The sequence below is a fragment of the Lepus europaeus genome, chromosome 15, assembly GCF_033115175.1.
Source record: "Lepus europaeus isolate LE1 chromosome 15, mLepTim1.pri, whole genome shotgun sequence".
Classification (NCBI taxonomy): domain Eukaryota; kingdom Metazoa; phylum Chordata; class Mammalia; order Lagomorpha; family Leporidae; genus Lepus; species Lepus europaeus.
Window position 1 is genome coordinate 82,262,228 of NC_084841.1, and position 27,246 is coordinate 82,289,473.

The 27,246-nt window shown below is 40.5% G+C and overlaps 1 protein-coding gene across 1 annotated transcript in view; it reads right to left on the reverse strand.

Annotated features, from left to right (window-relative positions):
* ADGRV1 (adhesion G protein-coupled receptor V1) overlaps positions 1–27,246 on the reverse strand; it is a 568,898-nt gene that overhangs the window by 171,563 nt on the left and 370,089 nt on the right. The window contains exon 85 of the mRNA XM_062211963.1: positions 25,515–25,693. Coding sequence (XP_062067947.1) covers positions 25,515–25,693 — 179 coding nt within the window. The remainder of the gene's footprint in view (positions 1–25,514; positions 25,694–27,246) is intronic.

Here is a 27,246-nt window from a genome sequence, read left to right on the forward strand (position 1 = left end):
ACATCTTTCGCCTTCCTCATGTTCTTGATGGAGGATAATTCTTCAGAAATTGAGAGAGGACAATCAGCGTTGCTGCCTTTCACCTCGTATTTGTACAAGGGAAAAAGTCACACCTGGAGGGAGCCTTCATGATGCTCTGTTCAGTTTTCTCCATGGAATGACCACACATTGAGGATCTTTATGAATTGAAGACATACAAGTTAGACACAGATGCAGCAGGTCATCTAATGATAAAATATGCATCAATGTGAAGGTTAGTATGAGTGTCCTTACCTCACTACAAATACTTTTCTCCCCTAGAATCCTATGAACATGATTTGTGATTTGTGAACCCTCACAAAGCTGTGCATACGTGTGTATAAGCACACAAAAACTCAGGGCTAACTTTTCAACAATTTGGTGAACTAGCTGTTAAGCACAGCCATTATTAAAACTGAGATTACAGATATAATTATATTAAAAGCAGAGGTAACAAATACGCAAAAGCTACCACTTCCTAATTATTTTGCTACCTTTTATTACTATTCACACATCTACTGCGTCTGTCGGGCAAGAATGCTCTGGAATGAAATGATATTGCGCATCTCTTGCACTAAGTGGATTGCCTACTGCAGATAAAAATTTGGATTTTCTTTTCCTGAAATTCTTAAATCCCTGAAGAGTTTTCAAGCAGGTTTATATTTTAGAATGAACTTTAGTGAGGATACAGGGAAAGAATTAAAATAGGGGGTAAACGATAGGATAGCTAATTTGGAGGCTATTGCAATAGAATTGGTTTAAGACCAGGAAAACTTTAACTCATCCTATGAAGTAGGAATGGGTAGGACAGAACAGATTTTACACGTTATCAGCAGGATCAGTGGCCCTGGGACTAACAGGATGTAGAAATCAGGAGAGAGCGAGTTGCCAAGGATGACTTCAACTGACCTACTTCAGCGCCCAGGGGGTAAGACTGCTGGTAGTTATGGTAGAGGGTGCAGCTAAGCACATCTCACACAACACCAGTAGGGACAGCAAACACAGTGGAATTGTGGCCTTAAAAAAGGTTTTCAGGCTGGCGCCACGGCTCACTAGGCTAATCCTCTGCCTTGCGGCGCAGGCACACCGGGTTCTAGTCCCGGTCGGGGCACCGATCCTGTCCCGGTTGCCCCTCTTCCAGGCCAGCTCTCTGCTGTGGCCAGGGAGTGCAGTGGAGGATGGCCCAAGTGCTTGGGCCCTGCACCCCATGGGAGACCAGGAGAAGCACCTGGCTCCTGCCATCGGATCAGCGTGGTGCGCCGGCCGCAGCGGCCATTGGAGGGTGAACCAACGGCAAAAGGAAGACCTTTCTCTCTGTCTCTCTCTCACTGTCCACTCTGCCTGTCAAAAATAAAAAAAATAAAAAATAAAAAAAAGGTTTTCATACAATTTAAAAATACATAGTCAAATTTCTGTTAAATTTCTTCTTATGCTATTATTTTGGGTTGTCTTTTTCTGTTAGAAAGCGACAATTTTGGATTCTCAGTCCCTTAGGTGACTTCAGCAATTGGAAAAGCAAACTGGTCAACCCAATAGTTTGAGCACTTAGTCTAAAAGCAGCATAGAAAAACTGTGAAGTTTCAATTGAATTCTGAGGGGCCAGTGCTGTGGCTAAGTGGGTTAAAGCCTCAGCCTGCAGCACTGGCATCCCTCACAGGAGCCCCGGTGCTCCACTTTCGATCCAGCTCCCTGATAATGCACCTGGAAAAACAGTGGAAGATGGCCGAAGTGTTTGGGCCCCTGCACCCACGTAGGCAACCTGCAAGAAGCTCCTTGCTCCTGGTTTCGGCCAGCTCAGTCCTAGCTGTAGCAGCTATTTGGGGAGTGAACCAGCAGATGGAAGCATTCTCTCTCTCTCTCTCTCTGTAACTCTGCCTTTTAAATAGGTAAATCTTTAAAAAAATTAAAACAAATTCTGAGCAAAAGTACAAAACAGTCATGATTAGTTAGGATTGAATGTAGTATGTTTAAGAGTAATTTTAAAAATATGCATCAGCATTTCAGGCTTATTAAAGTGATAAAGGATGGAGAGATCGCCCTCAGAACTTCCACTCAACGTTCATTCAACTCTCCCAGGCCTCCCCTTTTGTTCCCTGGGTTCTCCATGTGCAGCAGCCCTGGTGTTGCCCCTAGGACTTCTCTGTTACAGAAGTGTCACCTGTCGCTTCTATCCATGACTTCCTATGTGATTTCCTGTGGAATTATTATTCCTTTTGGAGACTTTGTTCATGAAATACTATCCTATTTTTGTACCAGCATTTCAAAAATCTCCCTCCATTGTAGTGTACCACCTAAGGAATTCCCCTCCCTGTTAATCAGGGGCTCCGTAAAGGAAGTGCAGTTTCTTCCTAGGACCTCATCATTTCTGTTTCTAGAACTGAACATAATTATGTCAAACCTTACTGTTTACTCTACCTTCTGAGAAACTGTCAAATATTCAAATACAAAACCATCAGATTCTCCAATTTAAGCAGAATAGAATTTCCAAGGTGTGTCTGAAAGCCACTTTGGATTTTTGGGTAAGCCAGACGCACTGGGGTTAATTCCAGTTGTGCTATCTGTAATTATTCAGATACTGGGCTTCTTTACTCCTTAATTTTCATGAATAAATGAGTTACTGACGATTACATGGCATTCATTCTATTAAACGGGCCAGGATCTCTAGCAAATAGAAAGCTGCACAGCTCCCAAGATTTCTTTGGAACACAGCCAGAGATCTTTTCCTTCTGCCAGCAGTTCATCCCTTCACTCAATACTAATTACACTTATACCTTGTTTTTAAGGTTGCACTCACCAAATCTACAGGAGTGGCAGGTGTAAAGGAGACTATATTAGGATACCATCTTATGGGAGCTACATTTCCAGGAAAAATATATCACACAGGCACAGAGATAGGCAATACCCTGTATGGTGTCCTTTGGGGGCTGACATTTTTTCATGTATTCCATTGTTTAGAGTGTGGAACAACTGAGCTATGCAGGTAATGGTAGGTAAATGCCACTTGCATCTTACAGACCTAAAGTAGATTAGTATTTACTAATTCCTGTTAATTAGGCTATTATGATGAACATATACCTAAAATCAAACTTTCTGTTTGCAAAAGGAGATTCTAACTAAAAATAGGGAGCAGAGCTCAAACTCATACATTCTTGTGTTGTATAACATGAGCTCCATGAAGACATCATTCTAGAAGAGGAAAAAATGTAATAACCAACCAAGATGGGCACCTGAGAAGAAAAACTGAAAATCTTTAAACCCAGAAAAAAATAAAATGATTCTAAACATTTATTACTGAGGCCAGAAAACAATTCACACAATGGCTTAGAGATCTTATAGGATATAAGAAGACAAGGCCTGTGAAACGAAACAAAATATCTAGAGAAAAACTGATCCTATTAAATGAGGAAAAGCTGGAAGCATTCCCCCTAAGATCCAGAACCAAACAAGGATGCTCACTCTCACCACTGCTATTCAAAAAAACTGGGAAGTTTTAGCCAAGGCCATTAGGCATGGAAAAGAAATCGAAGGGATACAAATTAGAAAGGAGGAAATCAAGGTATCCCTATTTGGAGATGACATGATTCTATATATAAGGGATCCTAAAGACTCCACGAATAGACTATTGGAACTCATAAAAGAGTTCGGTAAAGTGGCAGGATATACAATCAATACACAAAAATCAACATTTTTTGTATATACAATGTCATAGCTGAGGAAGAACTTTTAAGAACAGTCCCATTCACAGTAGCTCCAAGAAGAATTAAATACCTGGGAATAAATTTAACCAAGGACATCAAAGTTCTCTACAATGAAAATTACAAAACACTAGAGAAAGAAAAAGACAACAAAAAATGGGAAAACTTCCATGTTCATGGATTGGAAGAATCAAAATCATCAAAATGTTCATACTAACAGAAGCAATTTACAGATTCAGTGTGATTCCAATCAAAATACCAATGGCATTCTTCACAGATCTAGAAAAAATGTTGCTAAAATTCACGTGGAAACACAAGAGACCCTGAATAGCCAAAGCAATCTTATACAACAAAAACAAAGCTGGAGGCATCATAATATGTGATTTAAAGACACACTACAGGGGCAGTTATAATCAAAGCAACCTGGTAGTGGTACAAAAATAGACTTGAAGACTAATGGAACAGAACAGAAACTCCTGTAATCAATCTACACCAACTCATCTTTACAAAGGAGCAAAAATCGGCCCCTAGAGGAAGGACAGTCTCTTTAACAATGGTGCTGGGGAAACTGGATCTCCATGTGCACAAATATGAAACTAGACCCCTCCTTACACCTTACACAAAAATCCACTCAAAAGGATCAAAGACCTAAATCTATGACCCGATACCATCAAATTACTAGAGAACATTGGGGAAATTATGCAATGCATCAGCATAGGCAAAGACTTATTGGAAAAGACCCCAGAAGCACAAGCAATCAAAGTCAAAAATGACAAATGGGATCACATCAAACTGAGAAGCTTCTGTACTGCAAAAACACTCAGCAAAGTGAAGAGGCAATCAACAAAATGGGAGAAAACAATTGCAAACCATGCAACTGACAAAGGGTTACCATCCAGAATCTATAAAGAGCTCAAGAAATTCAAAACAAAATAAACAATCCAGTTAAGAAATGGGCAAAGGACTTGAACAGGTATTTTTCAAGAAAGGAAATTCAAATGGCCCACAGACACTTGTAAAAATACTCAGGATCACTAGCCATCAGGAAATGCAAATCAAAACCACAATGAGGTTTCATCTCACCCCAGTTAGAATGGCTCTCATACAGATATCAACAAACGACAAATGCTGGTGAGGGTGTGGAGGAAAAGGTCCCCTGGTATGCTGCTGGTGGGAATATAAACTGGTGTAGCCACTGTGGGAAGACAGTATGGAGATACCTCATAAATCTGACTATGGACCTACCATATGATCCATGCATCCCACTCCTGGGAATTTACTCAAAGCAAAAGAAATCAGCCCACCAAAGAGTCATCTGTACCTCCATGTTCACTGCAGCACAATTCACAAAAATAGCTAAGATATGGAATCAACCCAGATGTCTATCAACTGTTGACTGGATAAAGAAAATATGGTATATATATACTATGGAGTATTACGCAACTATAATAAAAAAATAAATATCCCGTCTTTTGCAACAAGATGGATGCAACTGGAATCCATTATACTTAGTGAAATAAGCCAATGCCCAAAACACAGATACCATATGTTTTCCCTGATCTAAGGTAACTGATAGAGTATCTGAAATGTAATGTATTGGAGTGAAAGACATTTTAAGATTGGATGATTATTTATGGTCCTTGTCTCCTCCATTGAGGAACACTGTTTTTGTTTTTGTTTTTTTTTCTCTTCATACTATTTATTGAACTCCTTTACTTAGAGTAGGGTTAACTATATGATCATTAAGTATACTGAAAATTGATCTTTGTAAAAATTAAGAATGAGAATGCGAGTGGGGGGAGGGTTCGTGCATGGATGGGAGGGAGGGTAGGAGGGGAATTGTTACCATGTTCCTAAATCTGTATAAATGAAATGTGTTAAACTTGTATGACTTAAATACACTGACTGAGGGATCTATCAGAGCAACAAAAGCAAGGGGGAAATGCACTGGTAACAGATTCTGCCGAGGAGGAGTAAGCAGAGTGCAGGGCAGAGCCCAAGTGACTGACATGGCTCATGACCCAGAGATGCTTGACAGGAGGCATGGGGAAGATCATTAAGGAAAAAAATCTATTGTTAACTGGAAGGCAAAGTATGGCACTACTAGAACACTTTGATATCTCTGACCCCAGAAGATGTCCTCAAGCAAGAAGGAATTCTTCCTGCCTGATGCTCTTTGAAGATTTATTTATTTATTTGAAAGGCAAAGTGGAAGAGTAGGAGAGGGGAGGGAGAGGGAGGGAGAGGGAGGGAGGACGCGAGAGCACGATCTATCCACTGACTCATTCCCTGAACAGATGCAACACCTGGGGTTGGTGGGCTTGGTCAAAGGTGGAAAACAAAAGCCCTATCTGGATCTCCTAGGTGGGTGGCAGAGGCCCAAGCACTTGAACTGTAAGCTGCTGCCTTACTGGGTACGTTAGCAGGAAGCTGAATCAGAAGCAGAGTGCAGGACTCAAACTGGCACTCTGATATGGGACGCAGGTGTCCCAGGCTGGGGCTTAACCGTCTGCACCACAATGCCTTGCCTGCCCAAAGCTCTCTGAACCGAGACATTATTTTTTCCTGCCTTTGGACTCAACTGAAACATAGGGTCTCCACAACTGTATGAACCAATCCCTTATAAGAAATCGCTACACAGAAACACACACACACACGCACACACACTCTTCTCACTACATTTACATAACACCAATAAAACTCGCAATCAAGACTGGGTCTGCTGCTGGGAGTCAGGTACTTTTAAGAAATACTGCTGAGATTAATTTTTCAAATTTGGGGGGGATGATTTGGCAATTTCAATATCGCTTGAAACATCATATTTTTAACCCAATCATTTCATTTCAAGGATTCTGTGGTATGGGAATACAATATAGCACATTGGTCTTTTTAAATATTAGAAATGGAGATGGGAAGAATAAAAATGTCTACTGCTGGGGAAAGGTAGACAGGTTTGAGAAATTCTATCATGAGATAGATACTGTGCACCCATTAAAAATGTGGAGGCTACTCAAAGGCATGTGAAACTCTACATAACATCAAGTGAAATAAGCAGGAGACAACTTTAGCATCAATTTTGCATTACAAAACAAAAATACATAAATCTAGACACAAACACAGCAAGGACTAGAAGTGTTTGATAAAGATGTGTCTTTTTTTTTTTTTTGACAGGCAGAGTGGACAGTGAGAGAGAGAGAGAGACAGAGAGAAAGGTCTTCCTTTGCCATTGGTTCACCCCCCCAATGGCCGCCACGGCTGGTGCACTGTGGCCGGTGCACTGCACCAATCCGAAGCCAGGAGCCAGGTGCTTCTCCTGGTCTCCCATGGGGTGCAGGGCCCAAGCACTTGGGCCATCCTCCACTGCCTTCCCGGGCCACAGCAGAGAGCTGGCCTGGAAGAGGGGCAACCGGGACAGGATGGGCACCCCGACCGGGACTAGAACCCGGTGTGCTGGTGCTGCAGGCGGAGGATTATCCTATTGAGCCACGGCACCAGCCCTCATTTATTTTTAAAATTCTCTTTTCGCCGGTGCTGCGGCTCAATAGGCTAATCCTCCGCCTTGCGGTGCCGGCACACCGGGTTCTAGTCCCGGTCGGGGCACCAATCCTGTCCCGGTTGCCCCTCTTCCAGGCCAGCTCTCTGCTATGGCCCGGGATTGCAGTGGAGGATGGCCCAAGTCCTTGGGCCCTGCACCCGCATGGGAGACCAGGAGAAGCTCCTGGTTCCTGGCTTTGGATCAACGCGGTGTGCCGGCTGCAGGGGCCATTGGAGGGTGAACCAACGGCAAAAGGAAGACCTTTCTCTCTGTCTCTCTCTCTCACTGTCCACTCTGCCTGTCAAAAAAAAAAAAATTCTCTTTTCTACACTTTTCAGAATCTCTAAAAACAAATACTGATTAATTTTCAAAGGAAGAAAAAATATTATTGTAAGAAAAAGGAATAGCTGGCAAGTCATTGCTCTGGAAAAGCTACCAGGAAGACAGTCCAACCTCAAGTCCCTCCGAGCCAGGCATGGTTTTCTTAAGTGGTACCAGGTGTCCTGTCTGACCAGCTGTTCATGTTGTGGACAGTTCCTTGTTCACCGCACATGTCTACTGCACAACTTCCTAACTGACATGTTTTCCGAATAATGCACCCGTTTACTTAAGAGCTTTTCCCATTTTTCAGATGAAATTCTTTGAGGGACACAGCGAGAAGGATGAGAGGTAACGTTTTTCATTTTATCTCTCACAATTTTTAAGAAGAAAGATGAAACCCAACATCATAAACACCCCTTTCAGTACAACTCCACCTTCTGCAGTTTTTTTAGTGATATATTTCCTAATGCATTATTCTGCTTGATATTTTAAATGCCAAAGTTTTTAATGCATTGGCATTAAAAAGTGCTCATTAGTCTTCCTGAGTCTGTCTCTGGTTAATAAATTAGGAGGGAGACAGAATGAGGTTCTTGGGGCGATGCATGTTTTCACCACTTTGACCCCGAGTAAATCATTCTAAATGTGCTCAACATGTTCATGGTGCCATTACTGCAGTTGGAAGATTTAACTGGCACACAAAACATTTAAAATCACGCTCACACACAAGCTCATTCATACATTACAATGTAAATTTCCTTGAAAAATGGACAGGAGAAAGATGAGTTAATAGACAAATAAAAATTCAAGAGAAACAAAGCTAATAGCCTTAATTTATCTCATCTTACTTCCAAAAGAGGACAAAAATAACAAGAAAAATGTAACAAATTACTGAAAAAAATAAGCAAATAAGCAGAAAAATTAATGCAGGGAGATGAACAAGCAATTCCAAAAAGAAATCAGGAAACTAAATAAATCTATGCAAAAATATTCAAACTTATGGAGTTGTATAAAAATAAATTTGAGTACACATTTATTATAATGTCTGTCACACAACAAATGAAACTATGAAAGCACAGGTAATATCCAAATAAATGCAAATTTAAATAAGTGTATGTACCTCACATTGGCAAACATTAAAAAAATATTTTGAAGTCCACAGTTGGCAAGGATGTGAAGAAACAGTCTGACATTTTTTGTGTTTCAGTGTAATAGGTAAATTTTTGTAGGAAAATGCTTTGACAGTATCTTTTAGGGTAATAGTAGGTACTAAATAAAATATATATTTCTACAGTTGTATATTTGAGCCATTCCAGTGCCCAAAACTTATCCTTTGGAATATATTAGAACAAGTGTACAGAAATAGCCATATAAGAATATTCTTTACAATAGTGGTATAAAGAAAATTATAAGTAATGCAAAAGTCTACCAACAGAGAGTTGGTTACCTTAACACAACGGATTATTACAAATAAAATGGGATGGATAGCCACAGTGTCCAATAAATAAAAAGCAATTTGCAAAATAATACATACAGCATCACACTTCTATTGTGTGTGTATAAAACAACACATATGTGTTTTATCCATCCAATGTACAGTATCATGTTACAGCAGCAGCAACTGACTGAGATAAGACCATGGAAGACTGCAAGCAGAGGCAACTCTTTTTGTCAAATTTATGACAAAACAGAACAATTTCCTAACCTGATAAACTTCTGGTTTCAAAAATATCCCATTATATGGTTTATAATCCTACTGTGAAAGATGAGTGTAAACAAACGATAGGAATAATTTAAATAACAATTTCCGAATGACTGGAGTTACTAACATGGCCACCAACTTTAAAAAAAAAAAAATTGGGTAAGCAACTGTTTAGGAATTTTTATGATAAACAGTGTTAAACTGAGTCTGTCTGAAAGGCTGCATGAAATTGCTCTTGCAAATGAGACACACATTCACAGGGCTCTCACTGTCCCATTCTCTTAGCCAGGCACAGCTCATTCACGTCCTCTCCATGCAGCATCTCCCTTAATCCACACTACAGGCCTATGGCAACAGGTTCTATTACGTCTGGTTCACAGGTGGGCAACCCCAGTGTCTCAGAGGGTAAGTACACTGCTCAGCTAGACGAAGGCAGAGGCAACAATGATTGGTCTTTTTGCTGCACTCTTGGGGAAAATTTTACAGCTACATCTCAAGGTGTATTTGGTATAATGAGTTTACCAAAGGACACTTCTAGGTATCTACATTTCGATACCTGGGTGTTGTAGATATTGTTGGACGTTTTGTGCAGGAGAAATCAGAGTTTCAGCCTTCTGTCTTGCCATTGTGCCAATTTACTGATGTCAACTGGCAAGAGGCAGTGCATAAATATTCTTTTTATTATATGATGCCATCTCCTTTATGTGGAAAGATCTTCGAGGTGGAGTTTGAATGAGTGTTGAAATAAAACATAATTGTCACCCAAATACAGGACACCAATTTATCTGATATTCCACACATAAACAGTGTTCAATGAACGCCTTATGTAGTGAACAAATGAGGAAGGAAATATATGTATGAATTTCTCTGGCAATTATGACAGGTAAAATGATCCCAAATGGTCTTAACCCAGGATGGTAAATGGGCAACAGGAGATTCTCATCTTGGTCTTCAATTGCAACTCTTCCTAACTTGAAAGTTTAAAGTCTTCTACTTCAGGAGACAAAGCTATGAATACAAAGAATTCTGAAGACATTATGGGTCTTCCCTTCATTTCACAGAGCTCCAAGTAGGTACCAAGAAACTTTGTTGTGCTGTTCTGACATTTGTCAAACCAGGTAATACTGGGAAGAGCACTTGTGAGGAACAGAATTTCATGTCCACATCATGTTGTAAGGAAATGATGAAGATTTTTATTCCCCTGCGATGATGAATGTGAAACCTATATGATAGGTAGATTCCTAGATAAATACAGGTTAACAAAATTGTTCCCATTTGATTTAGAAAGCCACAACAGATCAATTCTCATGGAATAACTAGAAAGAGTTCACGCTACAAAAAAGGCCGCAGGCCCAAATGCTTTCACAGGGAAAATTCCATCAAACCTTCAAAGACCCCAGCCTAAGATCTAGCAAAGGTAGTAAAAATGTCCTAAGTTCTTTATCAAAGTAAAATATTGCTATTTAAACTAAATAGGTAGGAAAACAAAAAATACAGATCACTATCCATCGTAAATAATGATTCAGTGATTACAAACGAGGAGTAGGAATTTGGCTTCACAGTTAAGATGTTGGTTAAGAAATCTGTTCCACATCAGAACCCCTAAGTTTGGTACGTGGCTCTAGCTATGGACCCTGGTTTGCTACCAATACTGATAATCTTGAGAGGCAGCAGTGATGGCTCAAGTGTTTAATAAAAATATTCATATTGATATCACTAATAAAGCATTATGCCTCTAACTACTCTTAAATAACTGAGGGACAGGGATAACAGTTGGAAGTAGCAGAAGGCCTGTAAAAACTCTCTGTCCCACATCCGTGCAACGAGAAGACTGGCAAAACTGTTCAGACTCAACTTTTTTGGAACTCGGTTTGCAGCATCCTGAAACATGCATTAATTTTTTAAAGGAAGGAAAAAGGAAAGGAAAGCTAAATCTTCATAAGAATGACAAAGTTTGACCTGCACAGCAGGGTGGGGGGGGGGGGAGGGAGTTGGGTAAAGGAGGGGCCAGCCCCTTTGAGCTCCAGCAACACAAGATGGTAGCCACCACAGGCTCAGGAGTAAAAGTTCTTAGCAATTGCTGACAGTTGGAAGAGTTTGAAGAAGGCTGGAAAGGAGTAGGAAATGGAAGAGTTAGCTGGGGTCTAGACGATGATGAAGACATGACACTTACAAGATGGCAGGGCCTCCAGGAACAATTTACAAAAACCAAATACTCAGCCTTAAAATAGAATGTGGACCTAATACCCAGAAACACCCCCTCTGTATGCTTTGTAACAAAAGTATGAACAGGGTTAATGGTCTGACAGAGCAGTGGACCCAAGAGCCATACCAGTGCTAGCAAAATGGCCGAAGTCATACAGCATCAGAGTCGTGCTGCGAGAGCTGTGTGTGCAGCCTGATGTCTACAGAGAACAAGAAGCCCCCTTGGCCGCCCAAAGGACAGTGCTACAGCAACCAGGCAGAGAGGATGGCCACAGGCCCCGACTGCCACCTTGCCACGCGATGTACACAGTCTTCCTTTCCCACAGTAGTAACCATCCTAGACTCATCTTGTAGGCCTCAGAGTACTGGAAAGGAAGCTCCCATTCAAAGGCAATTTACCTAATAAGACTGTAAATGATAGTATTCTGTCCATTTGAAATACATAAGTTGTTCTAAAACAAACAAAACAAGAGCAAGGTTTGTGGAGGTAAACTTGCCCTAGTCTCATAACCTGCTCTCCAGATTCATACAGCTTGGACAAACCACAGCCCCTTGTCCTGGTCTACTCTGGCCCCACTGGGAAAGGGACTTTGAGGGCAGCAAAGTGGAGAACGCTTTCAAAACTTTATACCAAGGAAAGCACCAGCTCACAAGGCTCTCTTCATCTGATGAGCCTCAGAGCTCAGCCAGGGCGAAAGTCTATTCTTTGCGTAGTGGGTAAGGAGAGAGGGACTGGAATTCTGAGAGAGAGAGAGAGAGAGAGAGAGGCCATCCGAAAAGCTGAGGTAACTGCTCAGCACGATAAAGCAGGGGTTCCGGGCCAGGGAACAAGTTGAGTATTAGCAGAATGCGTTGCATAACAAGCAGTCATAAAAATTCAAGTGAGTGAGTGTGTTAGAACAAGAAGTCCAAGACGCGAACGAATCTTTGAACAGGGATTTGAAACTCGATATGATTTGGAGAATATGCCTGGAACTGTTAGGACAACCTAGACCTTTTCCAATCCTTAGATCCTATGAGTTTAAGATCTTCTGGGGAGAGTGTGCATTTGGCCTAGTGTTTAAGATGTCCACACCTCACACCGGTGTGCCTGAGTTCACTTCCTGGCTGGGGCTCCAGCTTCCTCCTAACGTTGATCCTGGGCGGCAGCAGTGATGACTCCAGTAACTGAGTTCTTGCCACCCAGATGGGGGACCTGCATTGAGTTCTTGGCTCCTGGCTTCAGCTCTGGCCCAGACATGGCCACTCTGAGTATCCGGGGAGTGAACGAGAGGATGGGAGCCATGTGTACTCAAATTAAAAAAAAATTTAAAAAATTATTTAATAATTTTATTTAATAATTATTATATAATAATTTTAAAATTATTGTGAGGACACATACTTTCAAGATATTTTCATTTTAAGGTATAAGTAAATGAAAAATGCCACTCTAAAATTTGATTTCAGGTGTACACGTATGTGTGTGTACATATACTCGTAGGCAATAATATATCCTCTACTGAACAAATCCATGAAGAGATCCTGATGACACTACTCCTCCATGTATATGAGGCGACTTTCTTTAATCTTGGGGTAACAAATAAGATCCCTACATTTAAAAGCATTTTTTCTTGACCTCTGTCAATGAAAGTAAAGTTCTAATGTGGTCTTAGACTTCAGATACAGAACAGTTCCTTCCATTGAGCCCCAATTTAGAATACAGATGCTTGTCCTCTACATTAATGACATTTGTTCTAATACAGCCAGCAAAATTAGATTGTTTTCAAAGGATTGGGCAATTCATAAAATGGGTAATTCAGTTTAGATGCAGGATACTCAGAACAGGTTATAATTAAGATTTGTTAAAATAAAACATGATGCTGAAGTGCTAAGAGACTTACAAAAACTAATTTTAAAACTAAAGTATGAACATATACTTTTTTAATTATAATCAAACAAATTCTAAAGTTTTCATAGAGGAGAATTCACTTAGATCCCTGCATATAATCATTATTCAGTAAGTATTTGTTGATTTTTCTGAAATTTGAATTAGTATGAATTAGCAAGCAAGAAAAGCATTTTGGAAGTACAAAGTAACTCACAGTCATTCTTAAGTCCATTTTCTTGATATTGACACCTATCAGTGTGCTGGGCTCTTGTTTCTCAGAGGTAGACATATTGAGACTGACATGAGCAATGTCGTCACTGTGTGGCATGACTGACTCACGCTCAACCATTCCATCTTCCGACGTTCATGACACTTAGGGTCTAGATTAACAGCAGGCATCCACGTAAGGAAAATCCTCAGCCCATATTCCCTTTGCTTCCAGCTTGGCTCTTGACTCCCACGCCCCTTTTCCTCTGTGCTTTGCATGCTGTGCTCTCTTTCGGTTTACTTTCTCTACCACGAGAGCCAAGAAAGCCAACCAGGAAAAACGCTCAACTCCTTCCAAAGACACTCAGAATAAACTCCTCAGTGGAGCCTGCCTCCAGGTGCTTGCAACAGAGTTCCTTCTGCACCCAAGGAAAGAATTCATTTACTTTGCCTTTATGTTAGGTAAGCACTGTTCAACCCTAAGAGGTAGGAGCATGATTTTCGTGATTGTGAGTAGGGTATGATTCCTTAGGGATCCATAGGGCCATTCAGCTCAGAGACAAAGAAGTGAGGATAAATCTATACTAGGTTTTCTACTGTACAGAAAAAAAAAAAAATCTACATTTTATACTTAGGGCTTTTCTCCAAGTCAGGTTGTGTGGTTAAGTCTAGATTCAAAAATCTATTAATCTTCCTAAAGTAGAAGTTAGTAACGGAATACTATTCAGCCATAAAAATAATGGAACCGTGTGATTTGTGGCAAAACAGAACTGGAGGACACCAAGTCAAGTGAATTAAGCCAGACCCAGACAAATACTGCATGTTTTCCCTCATACGTGGCAGCTAAAAATAAAAATGTGAACACAGAAAGTTGACTGTTGATTCCTAGAGGCTGGGAGGCATGGCACGGACAGAGGGAGCTTGGATTAAAACATAGGGGAAGCTGGGTGTGGTTCATTAACCAGAACAACTATTTCATAATAAAAGATGCTTTTAGAGGAAGCTGGATGTGGCATATGTGAGAACTCTACTATGTACAATTTTTGTTCTGTAAATTAATATTCTGCAAAAAAGAAGTCAAACAATTAGATGGTGGTGTGAGAGGACACAAGATGAAAATGAGTTAATGGAAAAGAAAAAGTGGAAGAGTTTGTTTTGTGACAAGGGATTCAGTGGAAGAGGCTAGAGACACATCTCAACACGAAGAATGTTTCCTGAATGGCCTTAGAGTTTTAGTGAGAGGAAAGGGGCCACTTCTCTTCTAAGGGGACAGCCAGGGCTGTGACTGCACAAGAGTGGAAACAATCAAGAGGAGCCATCCTCCTCGAGTGGGCCACAGAAGTCCCCAAGGCCAACCCATGGGTCACGAAAGGCTTCCTGCATTAGAAGCAGAGTAGCCAGGACTCAAACCAGCACTCAGGGAAGGAGTCAACAGATACTCCAGCTCCACCCTCAGAAACTCCCAGGGCAGGCCCAGGATGGAACTAGCTTCCCAGGGGATCACCGAAATGCAAACAGAGGAATTCCGCCTAGCATTAATGGCATTAGGAGGCTGAAATGTCAGTGTTTATAATGGGCCATATCTAGTAAGCTTTGTTATTTTCACCAACAATGGTGGGGAGGGGAGAAAAGCAGAACAGTGCGAACTAAACCTCACAGTAACTGGGACTTACAGTGGCACTGAATTACTGTCCAAATCTCACCTTCTGGGTCCATGGTAAAATACACAAAACATAAAATTTCATTTCACATTCTTTTTTAATTCTGTCTTTTTAATCAAAAGTAGCTCCTTTCATTGATTAAAATCATGTCTTCCGTTTACATGAGCATTTATGTCCCAGGTCAATCCTGAGTTTGAATAAAAGGAAAACATGTAAAAAAGAAAAAGAGAACTTCTTTCTTATAAGATTTAACAGGTTTCATGTAGCACATTAAGATGTTGAGACAGTGTTATTTGGTGAGCTCCAGGTACATTAGATACTTTTTATTATTCATGCTACTGTGTGTGTGATCATACTTTGGGAGTATGTGTGTGTGTGATCATACAGAGAAAGCATATAAGTTTCTTTAAACTCTCATTTGTGTAAATTTATCTCAGGTTCTTAAGACCCTCCTGTTTTCTAGCTCTGACATTTCCATGGAGGAATAAATGAAGCCCCACATCCTTCAGAAACTTATTTAACTCTCACTATACACCCTGTAACTAATCATAAATCTTCAGGCTGAATTTCAAGTTACACGGCCGACATTCGCATTTTCAATATAATGTACTTAGCACAATCGTGGGATTTGTGGAAGGTTCTGAGTCTAACTAGGCGATATATAACAGGCAGTGTTTTTGTCTGAAAATAGATCCTTTAAAAGTTGATATTTAAGTTAATGTTTAGGGAAAAATAGGAAAAAAGAAAATCACCCGAAATATAAAGGATACCAGGTATAGGGATAAGAGATCCAGCAATTCAGTTACAAAGGCTAGGGTGGGTGGAAGAACAGATAAGGAGCTGGTTCAGCAGGTTAGTGTCAAAACACAGATTGAGGTCATCAGCCATGACCTTGAAGGTAATGAAAATCAACTGTTGGGCTTTAATTATCAGAGTGATATGATCATGTCTATGCCTCAGAATCCAATGACAGATTATAAAGAAGTTAGAGATGGGGCCCAAGTCAGGAGGCAAACTAGCTGAACAGAGGGGAGAAAGGTTCAGCGGAAGAGATGGTAATGAAACAAGACATGAATATTAAAATGAGAAAGGAGTTTAGGAGTTAAAGTAGAAAATAATTTGTGATTACTGGATGTGGAATGTAATGGAAAATTAGTAGAAAATAACAACCTCAAAACAACCCGAAGGTATTGGTGGACTTTTTTTAAATAAAGAATATGGGCAAAAGCATTTTAGATCAATTCTGTACATGCTCAGTTTGAGATGGCTATGTGTTACTCTGGTAAGGGTGTTTATTAGATATCTGAATATAAAATATAAGTTTGGAGTTTGGAAAAGGATTTTAGCTTACAGACAAAAAATTTAGAAAGTTGTCACATCAAAAGCAACAGTAAGCCAAGTTAAGAATTTAAAGAGAAGTAGAGCATGGCTTGAATCTAGACAACATCAATATCTAAACTGTTTTCATTGCTACTCACATTATTGTCCATAAAGATTTAATCCTAGGTTACTAATATTATTTAGTAAAATATTTTGCTTATATTTGATCAGTAGATGTATGCAATATATTACTAAACTTTTTAGAAAAGATTTATTTATTTATTTGTTAGAGAGAGATTGATTGATTCTCCATCTGCTGGTTTACTCCCTGAATGGCCACCAACAAAGCTTGGGCTGGGCCAGTCTGAAGCCAGGAGCTGGGAACTCCACCCAGATCTCCCATGTAGGTGGAAGGGACCCAAGCACTTGGGCCATCATGCACTGCCTTCTGAGTGGGTTAACAGGAAGTAGAGTAGCTTCCCGCATTAGAAGCAGAATAGTCAGGACTCAAACCAGCACTCAAGTACGGCATGCAAGCGTCCCAAGTGGTGGCTTAACCTGCTGCACCACGATGCCTGCCCTCAACATGTGTCTTAAAATACTGAACTGTTCTAATAAATAATGTGTGATGGATTTACGTTCCTATTTAGAGTAACTAGAAAAGAAAAAAAAAAAAAAACCAAATAAATGAAACCACTGTTTGAAGGGCCTGGGAAGCTGTTGAGGGAGCCAGGACTTGAGATGCGAGATCTTTATAAAGAAGAGAAGCTCACTGAAATGAGGTCTACATCCTGGCTACCACTATTCCCTCAAGGGCATTTGACAATTCTTGGGTAAGGAGAGACTGGGATTCTAGAAGAAGGACGTATGCCAAGAGTAAGCCAGCAGAGCACAGTGGCAATCTCAAAGGGCCAAGGACACAAAACTCAGGCTCCAGGGCTGACAGAGAAGATTACACAACCCTAGATAAAGGTGGGTGCTCAGAAGTAAGATAATTAGAGATTTTCCCCTTGAGGCATTTTCTGATTCTTAGCTTCATAGGAGAAGAGCCTAAGAAGACACGCAAAACAAATCTAGAAAGAAGTATCGTTCCAGGATCCAAACAGGATAGGTCTTACTAAACAAACTGCTTCTCATTTTGGGTCCAAAGTGAGCTAAATCTTGCTAATCATGGTGACAAAGAAATAGACAAAATTGTACTTGACACAATCCAGCCATATCAAGGAAGTTTATTGATTCTCTCTGCTAGGGGGAAATTTTCTAGATTTTAAACATATAATGCCTAAATTTACAATCTCAATACATAGATTTAATAGGACATATGACAAAGCTGAAGAAGAGATTTGTATATTGGAAACATGTCAGTAGAAAAAGACTTAGGTTTTAGAATGGAGATGACAATATGTGGGAGAGTACTGAAAAAATGAGATGTGTGAGTATAAAATTGTGACATGATCAATTACTTAATTAGGATTAAAAAAGAAAGAATTTAGAAGTAATATTCATATATAATCACCAAGAATTTTCTAAAAGTAATGAATGACATTAAGCCACAAATTCATGAGGTACTACAAATCTTTGGCATGACAAACAAGCAAGAACTCACATCATATGGACTGAAGGAAATAAAGAAAGTAACTTGAAGACAGCCAGAGGGAAAAACATACATTATTTTCAAAGCAATAACAAGAATGACTGTCAGCATCTTTCCATTAGCTGAAAAAGTCTTTATGTGCGGTTTTATTTCTTACTTGGTTTTTTTGAAGATCACATTCATGAACCCAGGTGTGGTTAAGGTTATCCTTTTCAGGGAGGCTTTTAATTAAAGACTCTATTTCTTTAATAGTGGAAGGCATTTGGCCCAGCACTTAAATGACTGCTTCAAACACCCACATCCCATATTGGAGTGCCTGGTTTGAGTGCCAGTTCCTTCCCTTCCAATTCAGCTTCCTGCTGATAATGTGCACCCTAACAGCAGATGACGGCTCAAGTACTTGTGTTCCTGAACACCCACTTGAGTTCCAGGCTCCCAACTTAGGTCAGGCCCAGGCATTTGTGGAGTGAACAGGTGAATGGGATATCTCTGTCTCTCTGCCATTCAAATGTAATGAAAATAACTGAAAGAAATTCCCAAAAAATGAACAATGGAGGTCAACACTGTAGTGCAGTAGGTTAAGATGTTGCTTGCAAGCCAAGCATCCCATTTCAGAATGCTAGTTCAAGTTTGAGTTGCTCTGCTTCCAATTCAGCTCCCTGCTACTGCACCTGGGAAAGCAACAAAAGATGGGCCAGGTACTTGGGGTTCTGCCACCCACGTGGGAGACTCCTAATGGAATTCCTAACTCCTGGCTTCAGCCTGACCTGGTCTAAGCTGTGGCAGATCTGGGGAGTGAACCAACAGGTAGAAGATAGCTCTCTTTCTCTCTCTCCCTGCCACTCTTTCAAAAAAATAATTTAAAAAAAATATTTATTCATTTGTTTGAAAGTCAAAATAGAGAGAGTAAGAAACAAAGATCTTCCAAATGCTGGTGCACAAATCCCAGTGACTGCAATGGCTGGAGCTGAGCTGATCTGAAGTCAGGAGATATTCCTGGGTCTCTCATAAGGGTGCAGGGGCCCAAGCATTTGGGCCATCTTCCACTGCTTTCATAGGCACATCAGCAAGGAGCTGGATTGAAAGTGGGGCAGCAAGGACCGGAACCAGCACCCATATGGGATGCTGGCACTGAAGGGAGCAGCTTTACCTGCTATACCACAGCACTGGCCCCCAAGAAATCTTTTTCAAAAGAACAATCGAAGCCAGAAGAAAAGAAAGTTTTCTTGAAATAGAAATACACTGCCAAACAGAATTCTATACCCAGCAATAATATCCTTTAAAAGTGAAAACAAAATAAAGACATTTCCTGATGAACAAAATTGAAAGAATCTCACAAGAAAGTTTCCATTAAAAGGGAATATTGGAGAAAGGAAACATATTGTCTCACCTGAAAACAGGAACATGCTGAATGAAATAAATATTAAAATTAAAATGAATATTTATGGTACAAAAATAATAGAAATGTTTTGTGGTATTTAAAATACATATAGAACAAATGAGTGACAATTAATAAAAGGAGAAAAGATAAAGCACTTTAATTTCCTAGTATTGTTCGGAAGGTAAAAAAAAGTACTAACAGGCAAGTTATAAATATAGTGAAATGAAGGAATAAAGGAAATATAAACTCAAATATGTTAGTGATGTAGCAATTTCAATACTCCAATTAAAGCTAGGATTATCAGACTAGAATACAAAAACCCATACAGTGGTCAACATACCCATATCCTATTCTGGAGTGTCTGGGTTTGATTCCCAGCCATGGCTTCTGACTCTGGCTTTCTGCTAATATGGACCTTTGGAGACAGCAATGAAGGCTCAGTATTTGAGTTCCCATCACCCATGCTGGAGACCTGGAATGAGTTGCTGGTTCCTCACTTCTGCCTTGACCTATCCCTAGCTATTGCAAGCATTTGGGGAGTGAATCTGTGGATGGAAGATCTCTGTTGGCCTCTCAAATAAATAAATATTTAAAAAGCTACAATTATAGGCTGTTTACATGAATCTCCAACTTAAATGTATAGACAGTTTGGAAACTCAGGGATGACAAGCACAAGGCTACTTCAAGCTGTGGAAAAATGAAAATACAAGATAATGTGCATTTTCCATGAAGTACTTTTGTATACCACACACAAATTAGCCAGAGGAAAGTTGGAGTAGCTATCTTAATAACAGACAAAATAAACTTCAAGGCAAGAAGAATTATGAGAAATTACATTTGATTTTAGCTAAAACGTCAATAAGTGACAGAATTATGATTTAAAAAAACCTTTCATAAGCCAATCCATAAGGAAAATATGCCATTCTAAATTTATACATCTTAAATAAGACAGCTTCAAAATACAAGTATAAAATGCAAAATGAAGTCAAAGATAAATTCACAAGCAAAGTAACAAACCTTCCTCAGTGGCCGACGGAACAAGTATATATAAATCAGGGAAAAACAAAAGCTCAGAACACCAGTCAATAAAACTGACCAGTCAACATGTACAGACAACCGAACTTGACAAGCACAGATGTTTTCTAATGAATACGGAACATTCACCAAATTAACCATATGCTGGACCAAAGCTGGAGTCAATAACTTTAACAAATTGAAATCATACAGAATATGTGCTCTGACCAAAGCACATTAAGCAAAATTAATTACAAAAGTTAAATTAAAAAGGCAAAAATGTTTGGAAATTAAACAATGCACTTCTAAATAACCAGTAAGCCAAAGAAATCACAATGAAACTTAGAAGATACTTTTGGCTGAATAATCATGAAATACTGTGTTCTGAAACCTGCAAGATTTAGCAAAAGCAACGAATTCAGTCTGCTGCATTTTAGAAAAGAATGAAAAGCAATTATTTAAGTAACTAGTTCAAAAAATTTAAAAAACCAAAATTGGGCCAGCACTGCAGCGTAGTAGGTAGAACTGTCGCCTGCAGTGCCCACATCCCATATGGGCGCAGGTTTGAGTCCCGGCTGCTCCACTTCCTATCCAGCTCTCTGCTATGGCCTGGGAAAGCAGAAGATGGCCAAATCCTTGGGGCCCTGCACCCATGTGGAAGACCTGGAAGAAGCTCTTGGCTTCAGATTAGCACAGCTCTGGCCATTGTGGCCATTTTTTGGAGAATGAACCAACGGATTGAAGATCTCTCTCTCTCTGCCTCTCCTCCTCTCTTTGTGAAACTCTTTCAAATAAATAATCGTCTTTTTATTTTTTATTTATTTGATAGGTAGAGATATAGATAGTGAGAGAGAGAGAGAGAGAGAGAGAGAGACAAAGAGAAAGGTCTTCCTTCCATTGGTTCACCCCCCAAATGGCCGCTACGGCCAGTGCTACGCTGATCCGAAGCCAGGAGCCAGGAGATTCTTCCTGGTCTCCCACGCAGGTCCAAGGGCCCAAGCACTTGGGCCATCCTCCACTGCCCTTCCGGGCCACAGCAGAGAGCTGGAGTGAAAGAGGAGCAACCGGAACTAGAACCTGGCACCCATATGAGATGCCAGCACTACAAGTGGAGGATTAACCAAGTGAGCCATGGTACCAGCCAATAAATAAATCTTAAAAAAAACAAACAAAAAACAAAAAAAAAACTAGGATGGTAAAATAATAGTCTTAAAAAGATAAGTTGAGAAACTGATGAAAATGCAAAGAAATGCACAAAAGAATATCAAGAAGAAAGAATAATAATACTGATGAACCCTCAGACTGATCAAAACAAATATTAAAAAACCAAATAGAGCCGGCGCCGTGGCTCAGTAGGCTAATCCTCTGCCTGCGGCACCGGCACTCTGGGTTCCAGTCCCGGTTGGGGCACTGGTTCTGTCCCGGTTGCTCCTCTTCCAGTCCAGCTCTCTGCTAGGGCCCGGGAAGGCAGTGGAGGATGGCCCAAGTGCCTGGGCCCTGCACCCGCATGGGAGACCAGGAGAAGCACCTGGCTCCTGGCTTCAGATCAGCGCTGTGCGCAGGCCACAGCGCGCCGGCTGTAGCAGCCATTGGAGGGTGAACCAACAGTAAAAGGAAGACCTTTCTCTCTCTCTCTCACTGTCCACTCTGTCAAAAAAAAAAAAAAAAAAAAAAAAAAAAAACAGAAAAGAAAAAGAAAAACCAAATAGGCAGGTGAAATGGAAGAAATTTCTAGAAAAAGGTAACTTGCAAAATTAACAGAGAAAGAGCAGAAAATGTGAATACCTTTATTTGAGCATATTTTAATAAAAGATCTTCTGAAATTTTTTTTTTCATTTTATTTGAAAGACAGAATGAGAAAGACACACTTATCCCACATGCTAGTTCACTCCCCAAGTGCATCGAACAGCAGAGTCTGGGCCCCGCGGAAGGTGGGAGCTGGGAACCTGAAACTCAATCCAGGTTTCCTTTGTGGGTGGCAGAGCGCCAATTACTAGTTCTATCACCTGCTGCCTCCCAGGGTGTGCATAGGCAGGAAGCTGGAACTCGAAGGCAGTGCTCGGACATGGTACGCAGGTAGGCTGAGCAGCATCTTACCTGCTACATCAAGAAAATGAAACTTTACATCAAAGCCTCCCTGCAAAGAAAATCTTAGGCCTACCTTGTTTTTGAAATACACGGGGAGAAAAAAAGCCACACAAGAAACTTTTTCAGCTAATAGGAAGAGGAGTATCACTTCTGTTTCTTTTTACAAAATCAGAATACTGCTAATAACATCTAACCAAAATAAAAAAAAAAAAACAATTTCTTGCACTAATGCATGAGAGAGAAAAGTCTTCATGGAAAGAAAGCCTGATTTTAAACACGAAGCAAATACTGCATAAACAATGAGGTATTACTTCCCATAGCCATAAACCCCGGCTGGACCTCTAGGGAAATGGTAGGTTTCAAAATGACGATATAGCTACATAATATTTTAATAAACACAATTTGCCCATTCATTGCCTTATACAGAGATTAATATGATAGTGAAAAATGTAGAATTTTTAAAAAACTGGAGTAAATTTGCATGGGGATGATTTAGGAATATTCTATGTGAATTAAGGATAAAAGTAATGTATAGTGCTTGGAAAGATTAGTCACTTTTGGTCTAATACTTTTATAATATTAAAATCAGGTAGAGTGAATATATTTTATATTTCACTTTTTATAATTTAACTGGTCAGAGAATAATTTGAAAGAGCTTAAGAAGGCAAATATTTTGAGAGTGAGTTCATTTGGATAGTCTCACATACTTGTGCACTTTTTCCTTTAAAACTCCTTTTAGAAGCATCGAGAAAGTCTCTCCTCATTAACATCATTTTCATCAGGGCCTACCTATCAAGGTTCCAATGTTCAGTGGGTACACAGGAATGCGAACACGGCCCCAGGGAAGTCCTGTCCTGCCAGGGAACTCAGGAAACAAAGGATCAGAGGCTCCATCAGGGCTTGCCTCCTGGTTCCTTTCTACTTAACCAAGAATGACGCAAAAATGTCTCAAATTAATCCTGCAAGCCCAAGGTTGAAATTCAAGCCAGGGGTAGTAAGAGCTACAAAGCAGGAACATCAGTCCTTTGGAGAAGATTGCAGACTTTTATAATTTAATATGGATAAAGTAAGTGCCTTATCACTCCACAGTCTTTAGTATAAAGGAACCTTCTTGAACGTTAATAAAGAGAAGACACACTACATACCGTGTGTGTGTGTGTGTGTGTGTGTGGTGCAGCCTTCGGCCCACTGTGGTATGGAGTGTGTGTGTGTGTGTGTATGGTGCAGTCTTCGGCCCACTGTGGTATGGAGTGTGTGTCTGCATTTGCTCGTGTGTGAAACACAATTTCATGTGCACATGAGATTTTATTAAGTATATAACTGATCAGAAGCTCTAAAGTGACTGACAGCAAAGGAGGCCGGGAGGTAGCTAATGAGCAGGGGCTGAGGTTGCCTGCTCCTCCCTGCAGCTCCATCTGCACTGACACAGTCACTGGCCACCCTCTATGAAGCCAACAAAACAAAACAAAACAACTGCCTCTATTTCCTCACCTTTAACTGCCATGGGCAAAAAATAACCAACATGACACACCCAAGATTTCCAGAAGAGAGCAAGGAAATGAGAAGCACTCAGGTCCTGCCCCAAACTCTGCCCCTTGGAATATTCAAGTAAGCCCTACCCCAGACACCATGCCCTGTGCTTCCAGATCCTAGCAGGAGTGGGCAACGTCTGCCCACGAGCCTTGTAAGGTGTCTGAAATCATTTGGTCTGGCACTACAAAGTCAATGGCAGGCAGGACTCAAAATCGAATGAGTCTACAGCAAGCCAATCTTTAAGCGGATCATTTTTTATGACCTGCGAATGCTGTTGTAACTATCCAAATAGCCCATGGCAGAAAAAGCTCCCCATACCTGCAAGCGACAGACGCAAACCTTGTTGATTGCAACTCTTCTTGAGTGTGCCTGCACTGCCTTCCTAAGTGTGCATTTTCGATTTGCATAAAAGTAAATCTTGCTTCTCCGTTGCCCTTTACCGGTATTTTTTCCTTTAATTTTTTCTCCTGTAGGAGACAAGAGCCTGGACCCAGCCCATCTCACCAAAGGACATCTGCTTCTATAGTACTTGAACTTCAAAGATGTTTCACATTTATTTACTAATTTTTATCTTCACAATGACCTGTGTGTTAATTTCATACTGCTGTCTTCAAAAGATGGTAAGCAGGTCTTATTATTAGAATTTTATTTCGTGGCCTATTTTCATTATACCATGGAGCAAGTTTTATTATTATTTATTAATTAGTGTGTTTTCTCACGTAGAGTCCATAAAAGTAGTTGAGCAGTCCTCAAAGTTATGAGACACTAGATTCTGTTTTGTGTGTGTGTGTGTGTGTGTCTGTCTATGGATAAAAGGGCTAGTTTTCAAGATTACTAGAGTACTTTAGCAAGAATGTCTAAGAACAGAGTGGACCTTGTCTGGTTCCCGTATACATTTATAGACACAAGGTTCACCCTGGTACATTCTCCTGGTACTAAGGATGGTATGAGCGTTGATGTCTGCCATTCCCACCTCTTCTCCCTCCACTCCACACATATCCCTTAGATAAGAAATTCATCAAAACTCTTTCACTAATTCTTTATCAGAATTGTTATGGTGGCCCAATTTTACTAGATATTATTGCTTGCCAAATCTAGTAAATTAAATTATGCTAAGGTACAAATTACCATGCACTGTTTGATGCACCAGCTCACCTGAGAAGGCTGCTTCTATCAAAGGAACTCGAGACGCAATAGCTTCTTATTAAGAGGAATAATTAGAGCAAACAGAGCTTCAGAGAGCTTGGCAGGAGAGCAAAGTCTTCCTGGCACTCCTTCCAGCCCACCTCTTAGGCAACAGCTTCCACTGACTACTAACAAAGCAGTGCAAGCCCAAGAAAGCCAAGAAGGCAGCGCGCTGCCCTGACGGTACTCACAGGTCTGCATGAACGAGCCCGTAGATTTGTGTCATGTTCTGATGGTAGATGCCTCTCAAAACCACTATGAGGAGGATCACCACGAAGCCCGGCAGTCCCCAGCCCAGAAGGAAAAACAGCAGATGGCGTCTCTCCGTGTGCTCGTCGTTCATCACCAGCACGTACCAGAAATTCACCGACTGAGGAAGGCAACCACAGAGAGAACGGACATTGGGTTAATGGCGCAGGACACAAGCTCACCTGCTGTGGGCGGCGAGAGTGAGGCATGCCCATAAAGGGTCACCACTTCCTTCTAATCACAGTTTTGATTGCATTCTGTTAGTCCATTTGTACATTCACTCCTTCACACACTTAAGGTCAGGATACTTCAAATTTCTGGAAACACAGGAAAAAGCGTATTGATTGTATTTTGTTCTGATTTGATCATGGACATAAGCTTGGGTGAGTACTCTATAAATGGGACTTTAAAGAAATGTATCAGAGCACAGCAATTTTAATGGATGATTTTTTGGTTTTGAAATTTTTAATCTCAAATCCCAAGTTACCCAACAAAATGTTTTAATATCCTAGTGATTAGAATTTTCTTGCTTAAAAGTTTAATTTCTAGTTCTATTCCATTTGACAAGGCAATGTGGCCTATGTAACTTCTATGTTTTTAAAGCTTTATTTATTTTAAAGGCAGAAGGACTGTGAAAGTGAGAGAGAAAGAGACAGACATCCATCTATCTCCTGGTTTACTCCCCAGGTTGTGGCACTGGCTGATCTGGGCCAAGCCAAAGCCACTCCACTGTGGTCTCCCACATGCACATGGGTGGCAGGAACCCATAGACTTGGGCCGTCTTCCAGATTGCTTTCTCCAGGCACATTAGCAAGAAGCTGGTTGGGAAATGGGACTCGAACCAGTGCTCCAATATGTGATGACAGTATCCCAGGTGGTGGGTGGTGGCTTAACCTGGTGTGTCACAAATGCTGGCTGCCTTTTTTTTTTTTTTTAAGCTATAACAACGGTTTCTTTCATGGCCTAAAAGTATGATAGATTTTTGTAAAATTTCCAAACACATGGAAAAAGGATGCATATTTTCTATAGAATAAAAATTAGTAGTTGTTGACCTTATTCATTATATCTTGAACCTTGATTATTTGCTTCTTGTCCTTATAGACTGAGAACTTGAGATTAAAAAAAAAAGTATGCTGATATCAAACCTACACTTGAATGTGAACAAGTGCCAGGTGACAGGGAAACACATTTTCATACTTCGACAATTTTTGTTTATTGAGTGCTCATCCTAAGGCATGAGCAGACACTATTCCAGTGAGCATGAGGACAGCTCCAGGCTCCATGGGGTGACAATGGCTGCATGGAGTTTTAGAAAAGTACAACCAGGGCCTAGGGCGGGGCTGTTTTCCTTTCCTGGGTTATATTTCTCTCTTGATTTATCCTCTGGACAAGTATCTACTGAGCGCTCACTATGCATGGGGGATATCAGTGAGAGAGACAGGTAGGTATTTACGCTCTCGAAGTTCAGTTTCCAAGAAAGTGGGAGGTAAACAAGAAAGGGCAATGTTTTATCACACTTATGCCATCTACCTGGTATTCCTTAGCAAAAAAAAAAAATTGAAGGGAAAAGTCGACGGGGTGGGGCAGGGTGGGGCGGGGGATGAGGGGATCAGGAATGAAGCCTGTAACTGTCAATTATTGTCCTCCAATCCCAACTCTAGTTTGTGTCGAAGC